Source organism: Miscanthus floridulus, chromosome 10, assembly GCF_019320115.1.
Source record: "Miscanthus floridulus cultivar M001 chromosome 10, ASM1932011v1, whole genome shotgun sequence".
Lineage (NCBI taxonomy): Eukaryota > Viridiplantae > Streptophyta > Magnoliopsida > Poales > Poaceae > Miscanthus > Miscanthus floridulus.
This window is the reverse complement of record NC_089589.1, coordinates 53090567-53099414: the sequence shown is the minus strand read 5'-3', so window position 1 is coordinate 53099414 and position 8848 is coordinate 53090567. Positions and strand designations below refer to the sequence as shown.

Genomic DNA, 8848 nt, shown 5'->3' with positions numbered 1-8848 from the left:
GCAGGGCTGGGGAGCAGGAACAGTACCCGGCATGGTAGCTCTGATTAAGAAAAGAAATTGTAAGGCACAGAGCACAAATGCAATATTAAAGAGATGGAACGAAATGAAAACATACTATTTTCTTTCTAATAAGCAATAGAGACATTATGGGCACCTGTTCATTCGGGCAATAGAGAAATCACAGTTAACTGTAATGTAACGTTCAGGATAATGTAAGCGATTGGTATTCATCAGTGTCATTAAGAAAAGGCACTAATCATATTTGGAAATACTAAACATCATTGGCTAATATGAAAATGATGCTTAGGGAAATAGGTCTGGACATCATTGGCTAATATGAAAATGATGTTTTTCGTCCGATATAGTACCTGAAGCTGCACTGTATTAAGAATTACACATGTATCTGATAGGCTGCATAACAAAAAAGAAAGATCAACTGGTTTATTATTTTTACTTGCGCTATGAGGGCCTCGTCATTTGGAGCAGGCAAAATTGATATCAGTTGAGACAGGATGGGCCAATTGGACAGCCGAAAAGAGTTGCACATCCTTAGAAAATAACCCAAAAGGTGAAGTGCAATTACAACCGGTTGAAAGAGCATTTCCAAAATAGTCAAGACATAAGTTCTAATTTTGGAAGCGCATTGGCATGTCAACACATGGAAATGACAGGTAGATCATTGAAAATAACAATAGGTATGTACAAATTTCTTTTCCAACTAAGAAGTATATATTGATCCTTGGGCTGCTGGGTATATGTAGTAAAGTCAATAATGAAGGTGTAGCCAATTAGGTTGGCTAGGAAAAAAAATTAGGGACTACTATAGGTTTATCCTATATTTAGGGACACATGTGTATAGTAAAAAAAAAATGAAGCAAATAAAGTAGAAGAGTAGACCTACAAGGTAGAACATTTCATCCACCCTGGTGTGAAGCCTAAAGGGACATACAACGTTTGTAGGTGAATTAAGCCCATAGAACTTATATTTATATAAGGAAAAGATGGCATTTGCCATCGGTTCAGTACAGCAGCATAAGATGTATGGCATCAAATTACAGAAGTTATAGGAGATGTGTAGGCATAAGCACTTGTCGGGATAAGGAAATATACAAAGAAAGATCAATAGTTTGCATTTGGCATGAGTTCAGTGCTGCAATTGTTCGACAAATAAGTCCAAGGAGTGTGAACAGACTAAAATAATATGACCAGTAACTCATGTGAAACTGAAATGGTAAGTGATTAAAGAAATTAAAAATAATACAGTATACACAAAGATTATTTGGCGCATTTCGAAAGCAATCAAGAGTCTTGTTTAATTGGTGGAAGTGCATTAGGATGTCACCATATGGAAATGAGCAGTAGATCATACAAAATAATAGCAGGTACCTAGAAATTTCTTTGCCAAATGGGATTATGTACTTATATGTAGTGAAATAATTAATGAAGGTGCATCTGATTAATTTGACTGAGTAAAAAAGCAAGAACTATATGGTTACCTTTGAAACAGGTGGCAAAAGAATTCCAGTGATAAAGAAGCTTGCATCCTTGCTGCCAAGGTTATTCTCACTTTCAGCGAAATCCTTAATAAATATCTCGTTTATCGTATTAATCACTGGATCGGTTCTATAAACTGAGAAGGTAGAAGAAGCCAGTCATTCATCTATAAGGAGTGACATGAGAAGAGGAAATACATATCACATCAGGAATTCTTACCCTTCCTTAATGGCACATTAAGCTTCTCAATTAATGGATCAATTTAGCGGAGCATACTACAAACAGCGAGTAATCTTTAGTAAGGCTGTATTGTTTCCTATTAAACGTTTCTGTAACATGGAACCAATTCAATGAGGGAAAATTAAGAGCCATGAGCTGGACTTTGTACAGGACAAAATGACAAATAACCTGCAGCATGAACACTCTGTAGCATTCTGGTTAGTAAATAAAACCCAAGTCCAAAGCCGCTGCAATATCGCATCCAGTTAACAGCGGTTTCAACTCTCAGCACCAAAGAAAAATTGGTAGGCACGTCGAAATCATATTTTAAGGATACAATTTGACAAACGCCCAAGGCAACGTGTAGCTAGTTTTTGTTTCCAATCTTGCTACCTCACCGTTTTGAATCGAGGGACACAATAACAAAGAGGTAATTGAAAAGGCTGGATTAGGCCAACCATAATGCTGGGTATAAGGCATCCGTCAGCTCGGACGGTGTCGATGGTGGGCTATGACGCAGCCCAATGACCGCTCATCCACTCACACTTGTCTCCAACCGTTCTAAAAAAAAAGAAAAAACCTTTTTATCCTTTCCGCTCCATCCTCTCCACCACATCGTCTTGCGGCTGCCACTCTGTCCATCACGTCCTGAACGTGGATGCCACTCTACCTCGCTGCTGCCGCGCACCCCATCCGGCGCCGGTCGCTCGCCCCTGTTGCGAGCGCTTCTCGCCCCTCCCGTCGTGCACGCTGGTGCTGATGGTGCTCACTCCGCCCGTCACGCGCGCCAGTCGCCCCGCCGAGCCAAGACCGGTGCTGGTGGCGGTGCCGCGCGTGCGCCGATGGTGCTAGTGCGCCCGCTACTGGAGGTGGTGGTGCTCGTGCGCTGCCGCTCGCTGCCGGCTCTGACCCCGACAGCTAGAATCGACAGGCCCCGACCTTCCCCTCACCTATGTTGCATATGTATGTTTCAACTGTTTCAGATGTATGTTGCAATTGTTCTATTTTGATGTTGTAAAAGTAGATCGGGGGATGTTACACATGATGCATATATTGCAAGTATTTCAGATGCATGTTGTAAGTGTTTGTTCAAAATGTTTCATCTGTTTCCAGACGTATGTTGCAATCGATTTTTATCTGGATGTTGCATATGTTTCACACATATGTTGCAACAGTAGGTTCCAAAATGTTTCAGTTGTTTCAGTCTTATGTTGCAGCAAGTAGTTTCATGTTGCAAGTGTTATTTTTGGATGTTTCATGTGTTCCACACACATGTTGCAAGTGCATATTCCAAGTGTTCAAGTGTTTCATCTGTTTTCAGATGTACGTTGCATTTAAAATTTTTCATGTTACAAGTGTTTTATGTTGTTTGACTAGGGACCAGCTGGGGGGAGCCGCACGGTGCGCACGGCGCATCAGGAGGCTGCAGATGGGGGCGAGTGGATGGGTGCTCCGGTCGGGGGCACGCCGGGTCCCAGCTCTCGAGTGCCCCCCACGCCAGAGGAGCGGGTTTGGGAAATGACCAGCGGGCACAAATATGTGCGCGGTCGGGCGGGGCGAATCCAGATGTGGGTGGGGCGATGGTGGACTAGGATGAGCTGTGCAGGCTGTCCGAACGTCTAGGCGCACGCGTCCGTCCGGACGTCCCGGCGCTAGCCACGCCGTTAGGCCAAATGAAAAAGAATCGGCTCAGATTGCCTAAAAAACCATATTAAGTAGTAGAGTGCAGCCGAACTAACATGTCAACTCGTCACTCGTGACATCCAGTCCAACTATAACTAAAGTAGATAGCCAGATTTTGAGCCGGCAGCACCGGCTCGAACGCTGTATAGCTTTATTTTTTTTTTCTTAATTTGGGAGAGGAAATTGCTTGATCATTTCTTAAAATCAGTAGAAGTGAAGAAGGTGCAAGCAATTTGTGCAGTAATATAAGATCAGTTTGCGATATGTGTATCCGAATCATGCTCATTTCATTAATCGAACATGGCAACCAGAGAAGTCAGGAGATTATTTGGAAACCAGGAGGAACATCATTGGACGCCATTTTACACATCAAAGTTACAATCCATGGGCATTAAGTACCAGGCCACATATCGGTCTCATTTAGGAAGAACAAGACAATAGGCATGCAAATAACAAGAAGATACACGCAACAGGGCTGATCTGGCATACTTCCAGGAAAAAGAGCAGCTAGGCACCTTGAGCAAGCTACTCAGGAAAGGTTGCAAGAAACCGCATGGCACGGTAAACAAGCCTGTTCGCTTGAACTTATCAGCCGGCTTATCAGCTAGAATCTACAGTATTTTTCTCTCACAACAAAACAGCTTCAGCCGACTTATCAGCCGGCTTTAATACCAGCCGAACAGGCCTAAAAGGCAGCATATATGCTTACTCAATTGGCAAATAAGTGCTTCCCCGGATCAAACTCATCAGGTCCAAGTAGATAATCTTAACTTGGTACAAGTGGAACTTAAAACAATCCCAAAGGAAGGGCAACATTCCTAGTGATATCAATTGTCAGTGGCTCTTAGTTTCCTAATGTAATTAAGTGGCAGAAGATCAGCCTTCAGCTTTAAGCTTCTCTTCCGTGAAAGAGAAACCTGTACAAATTGAAACGCATAGTAAGTGACAAGGGGTATCATCTGACAAATTATTGAGAAGTAAAAAAGGCAAGAAAAGATGAGATACAGGAAAAGACTAGCTTATGAAAATTTCAATTGACTAAACAGTAACTTTTCCAAAGCTGGAGTTATGAACAACTAAAATGTAGCTACAGTAGAATCCTTAACAAATACTTCAGCATTCAAGGGCAATGTTTTCAAGGCGGTAAGGCGAGGCGAGGCGACTAACTACCGCCTTACGCTTAAGCGACTAAGCGTGAGGCGAGGCGACGCCTTAAGAAATTAATTAAAAAATAGAAACAGCAGCTTAGAGCAGTAGTTGAAGAAAAAAAAAAGGAAAAAAAGAAAAAGAAAGGAGCCGAGTAAGAAGTGGGCTCGCCCAGACCACTAGGCAGCCCATGTGCTCCTTCCCCACCTGGCGTGTGGCTTCATCAAAGTCCCTATCCCGAGTTACCGACCCCCATCAGCGCCGCCGCTCCCCACTGCTATTCCGCCTCCGCACGACGGCACGACCGCACGAGTGGCTGCTCAGCTTCCCTCCGCCCCTCTCCGGATGCCCTGCTCTGCTTCCCTCTCCTCCTGATGCGCTGCTCTGCTCTTCCCTCCGCCCCTCTGCTTCCCCATCCTCTCTCTCCTCTGCTTCCCCTTCCTCTCTGGGCAGTGCTCTCAGATCGACAGCCGCTGCCGTCTCCCCTTCAAGATCTCCCGCGCGCTCCTCTCTCTGCGCTGTATTTCTCCCGCGCATCTCTCTCTGCGCGCGTGCCAATTTCTCCTGCACGCCAGCTCTCTCTGCGCACTCCTGTTTGCCGCCCAGAATCGGACCCGTGTATGGCGCCCGCCATGCACGATTTGGCGCGAATCAGATGCCAAAGCGATGATTTCTGGACGCCATGGTCGTAAGGCGGACGCCATACGAATCTAAGGCGAGTCGTCTGCTGTGGCATCCCGCGTGGAGCGCCTTGGCGATTAAGCGACGCCTTGAAAACATTGTTCAAGGGCATACATCTTCTAGACATTGGAAGCCTTTGACATGCAGCTTTGAATTTCAACTAAATAAGTATCACGGTATATTATTGTTTTTTTGTAGAGCATAAACATGCTTCTGTATATTAGATTAATTGATAACAGCAGAGAGGTTGCAAGGATATATAGGAGAAACTAAGCTAGTAATTAAGAAGGAAGGGGAGATCCCAGGCAACACGAGCTAGTAATTAAGAAAGGGGGAGAATCCCATGCAACACGCCAGGGCAGAAACCCAGGCAACAGCCAGCAGGTCATTAAACAGAATATTAAGCATGATAACATTTTTGACATGCAACTTTGAGTGTCACCTTTTAAATAAAATATATTTGCACATAATTGTAGAAATACTGACCAATCTAAACATTATATATATATATATATATAGATGGAGGCAGTATTTCATTAGTTTCGTAGTAACAAATTCACTACAAACACTACTGCCATGAAAATCAAGATATTCATTAGAAGCGGATAGCCCTTAATGCAGAATCCTAGATGATCAGGTGGATAGCAAAGTTGAGAAATCAAGTAGCCAAATCGAAATGGATTTGGGTATCGCATTATTGTCTATTTGCATCCTTTCATAGAACTCTTCTACTCTCATAGCTGTTGAAACAGCACCAGGATACAACTTTCTAAGATTGTGAAAACAGATTCAAGGGTTCCAAAGTATGGTATTGATTAACCCAACAATAAAAAGAAATTAAACAAGAAGGGAAACAGATAAGAATATTCTACTAAGACACTCATACCCTAGTAAGTATGAGTGGGAGGGAGGGAGGCAGGCAGGGAGGGAGGGAGGGAGGGAGGGGGGAGAGACTTCCATGAACAAAGAGGGGATTATAAACTGAACTTCTGAAAGTAACAGTTAGCATAACTTAGAAATTACATATACAGCAGGACTTATTAAAAAATTGACATACGGACATATTTGTGTTATGATAAGAAATAATTAACACATTATACTACTGCTTTGCCACAAAAAAGTAGTGCACATGTTTTCTTTCTCTCTAGCTGAGTGCATTCACTTTCCTGAAGAAGTTTGGAGTTTCTTTGTTGCTTTCTCTCTCCCACATACAGAGGCAAACAATTGTAGTATGGAAGCATGGCGAGTGAGTCTATGTGTACAGATACTTGTGAATAAAATGGATCAAATGGTATTTTCCACTTCCCATCACAAAAATGTGGCGCACAATTTTCATTTCCACAATAACTTGGTATAATCACTGCTTGAGTAACTATAGAGTTTCTTTATTGCTTGCCAATTTAATTTACCCATACTCAAATGATACTTTCTGCTTCCCATCACCAGAATGGCAGAATGCAGTGCAAGATTTTCATTCCCAGAATAACTTGGCGTACCCAAATCACTGCTTTAGTAATTAACATGGAGTTTCCTCGTTGCTTGCCACTTTGATTTTCCCCATAATATTAAGCCAAACAACAACAAAAAAAAAGCATAAGAGTGTTGCTAGGCACTAGCTAACTTACTGATGTTAAGTTCACTCAAGAACTTCAAAACTTGAATAACTCTTTCATCAACCGCTCCACATCTGACTACCACGCTCTTAAGGTGTGCAGATATTATGGGTGGTAGCTCCTTTGGACTGAACCTTCCTTTCATTATCACATTAAGTTCCTGCATCTGCATCTGCAGTATCACAAAGAGTTCACCAAGATCAACAAACAATCTATATAAAGTTCCACAATCCAACAGTTTCCCATTTAGAAATTATTTACCTTGTAAATTAGAATAAGATAAAGCTCCTCTAAAACTGGTGAATGTTCAAGAATACGTGCTAGCACTTGTATATCAGGCACACAGCAGGTTTCATTGAGCAGCAGAGACTTCAATCGAGTAAAAGTAGGGCAGCACTTCAAATCCCTTCTAAAAATATACTGGACAGACAACATCAAGTTGATCATTAGATCCTTAATACAATCTTGATGTGTGTGAAACAAGGTGAACATGAACATGATGATATGAGGTGTAAGCATACCGTATCATCTTTAGCTCCCAACACTAAATTCTTTGCTTGTGATAGACCATGCAAAAGCACGGGGGAAGTGTCATTTGGCATGCAATTTTCACAGCTCTCGTCACCACAATCCCCATAGTTAGAACGGCTGCAACAGTCAGACTTCCCCAAGATCGCAACAAGTGCTGAAATCAACAAGGGCATGCCCTCAAGTACAGGAGTTTTGCCATAACTGACTTGTAGATGCAGCGTAGTGAGATTGGGGGCATGAATACGGGCTCGGGAACTCCGGTTGAATACGGGTCTTGTGATTCTTAGACGCTTCAAGGACTGGGATGAGATTCTTCCCGCAACCACGAAGGAACAGCCTTCAATCTCTAGATCTTGCAATGCGGGACACCTCGAGAGGTCAAGGAAGTCACCATTGAAAGCGACACCGCAGAGCTCTAGTTTGGTCAGGTACTTGGAGGTGAGGGGTGGGTCCTCCGGCCGCATCCGAGCATAGGTATTCCCAAGGAAGCTGAGCCGCAGGACCTGGACTTTGAACTCCACGGCATACCTGACCCAGAGCCTCACGCGGCGAACGTCAACAGCGGATCCGGCGACCCTGAGCTCAAATGTCTCCAGAGGCGAGCTTCCGCGGAGGAGCAAGAGGCTATCCACAAACTCCCGGGCCTTCTTCTTGAAGGGTACCGGCGCTTCCCCGTCGGCGCCGACGATGCGCAGGCCAGTGGCGGACTTCCAGAGGTGTCGCCAGCGCCGGGCGAGCACGCATGTCTGCACGGCCTGCTGCGCGGGGAGGAAGGAGAGGACGTGGCGCAGTATTTCGTCCGGGAGGGCACCGATGCGGTCGCCGCCGCTCTCCGGACCTTCTTGCCGCGCTCGCTTGGGCGCTTTACGGGCAGGCATTCCGGCGGCCGCGGGGAGGGTGCGTAGCTCCGCAGGGCAGGAGGCGACGGGGCGAGCTCCAAGATTTGGGGACGGGGCGGATTGGGGGTTCTCTGGGTGGCGGCGCGGACGAACTGGGGCGGGCGGGCGGCGGTGCTGTGGGGGAAGGTGCTGGTTTCGCTGCTACTGTAGCTAGGGCGGAGGCATATCTGCGGCGGCGGCGGCGGCGGCGGAGGTCCGAGGAAAATCGGCGGAGGCGGAGGCTTCTTTGCATTCGTAGAGCGGCGTCAGTCCAGCACCACTCGGCTGCCACCCATGAGTCCGTGGGCCGTGCTGGGCTGCGGCCTGCGGGGAAACTCGGGCTGGCTTGATGGGCCAGGGCACAGGACTAGGATGATGATCGATCGCCGAATTCACGATGCACGACAGGTGAACGGTGCTGCACAAAGGCCGCTGTACATCACAAGTGTACAGAACTTCCACTCAAAAAAAAAAATCACAAGTGTACAGAACTTCATGTAGTGGAAAAGTGGCTCCCAAGGGCTAGCTAAATTTTTATTGTAATAAAATGTAGATTTTCTAATTAAAATATTTTTAAATAGTTTTTTGTTGGGATGTAATTGT

The 8848-nt window shown here is 45.0% G+C and overlaps 1 protein-coding gene across 1 annotated transcript; it reads right to left on the bottom strand.

Annotated features, from left to right (window-relative positions):
* Window positions 1-3933: 3933 nt before the first annotated feature.
* LOC136490237 (MEIOTIC F-BOX protein MOF-like) lies at window positions 3934-8625 on the bottom strand. The gene is made up of 4 exons (XM_066486724.1): window positions 7358-8625; window positions 7098-7256; window positions 6849-7008; window positions 3934-4313 (listed from the first exon to the last, which is right to left on the bottom strand). Exons 1-4 carry the CDS (start codon window positions 8243-8245, stop codon window positions 4273-4275), a joined length of 1248 nt encoding a protein of 415 aa, XP_066342821.1. The 5' UTR covers window positions 8246-8625; the 3' UTR covers window positions 3934-4272.
* Between the last annotated feature and the right edge of the window lie 223 nt (window positions 8626-8848).

Bases quoted from the DNA above. Each gene is read 5' to 3' on its own strand.
- LOC136490237 (XM_066486724.1), bottom strand. From the start codon at position 8,245: ATGCCTGCCCGTAAAGCGCCCAAGCGAGCGCGGCAAGAAGGTCCGGAG. The intron at 7,257-7,357 runs GTATGCTTACAC...TTGTCTGTCCAG, and splicing joins TGGGAGCTAAAGATGATACG to TATATTTTTAGAAGGGATTT. The intron at 7,009-7,097 runs GTAAATAATTTC...GTGATACTGCAG, and splicing joins ATCTTATTCTAATTTACAAG to ATGCAGATGCAGGAACTTAA.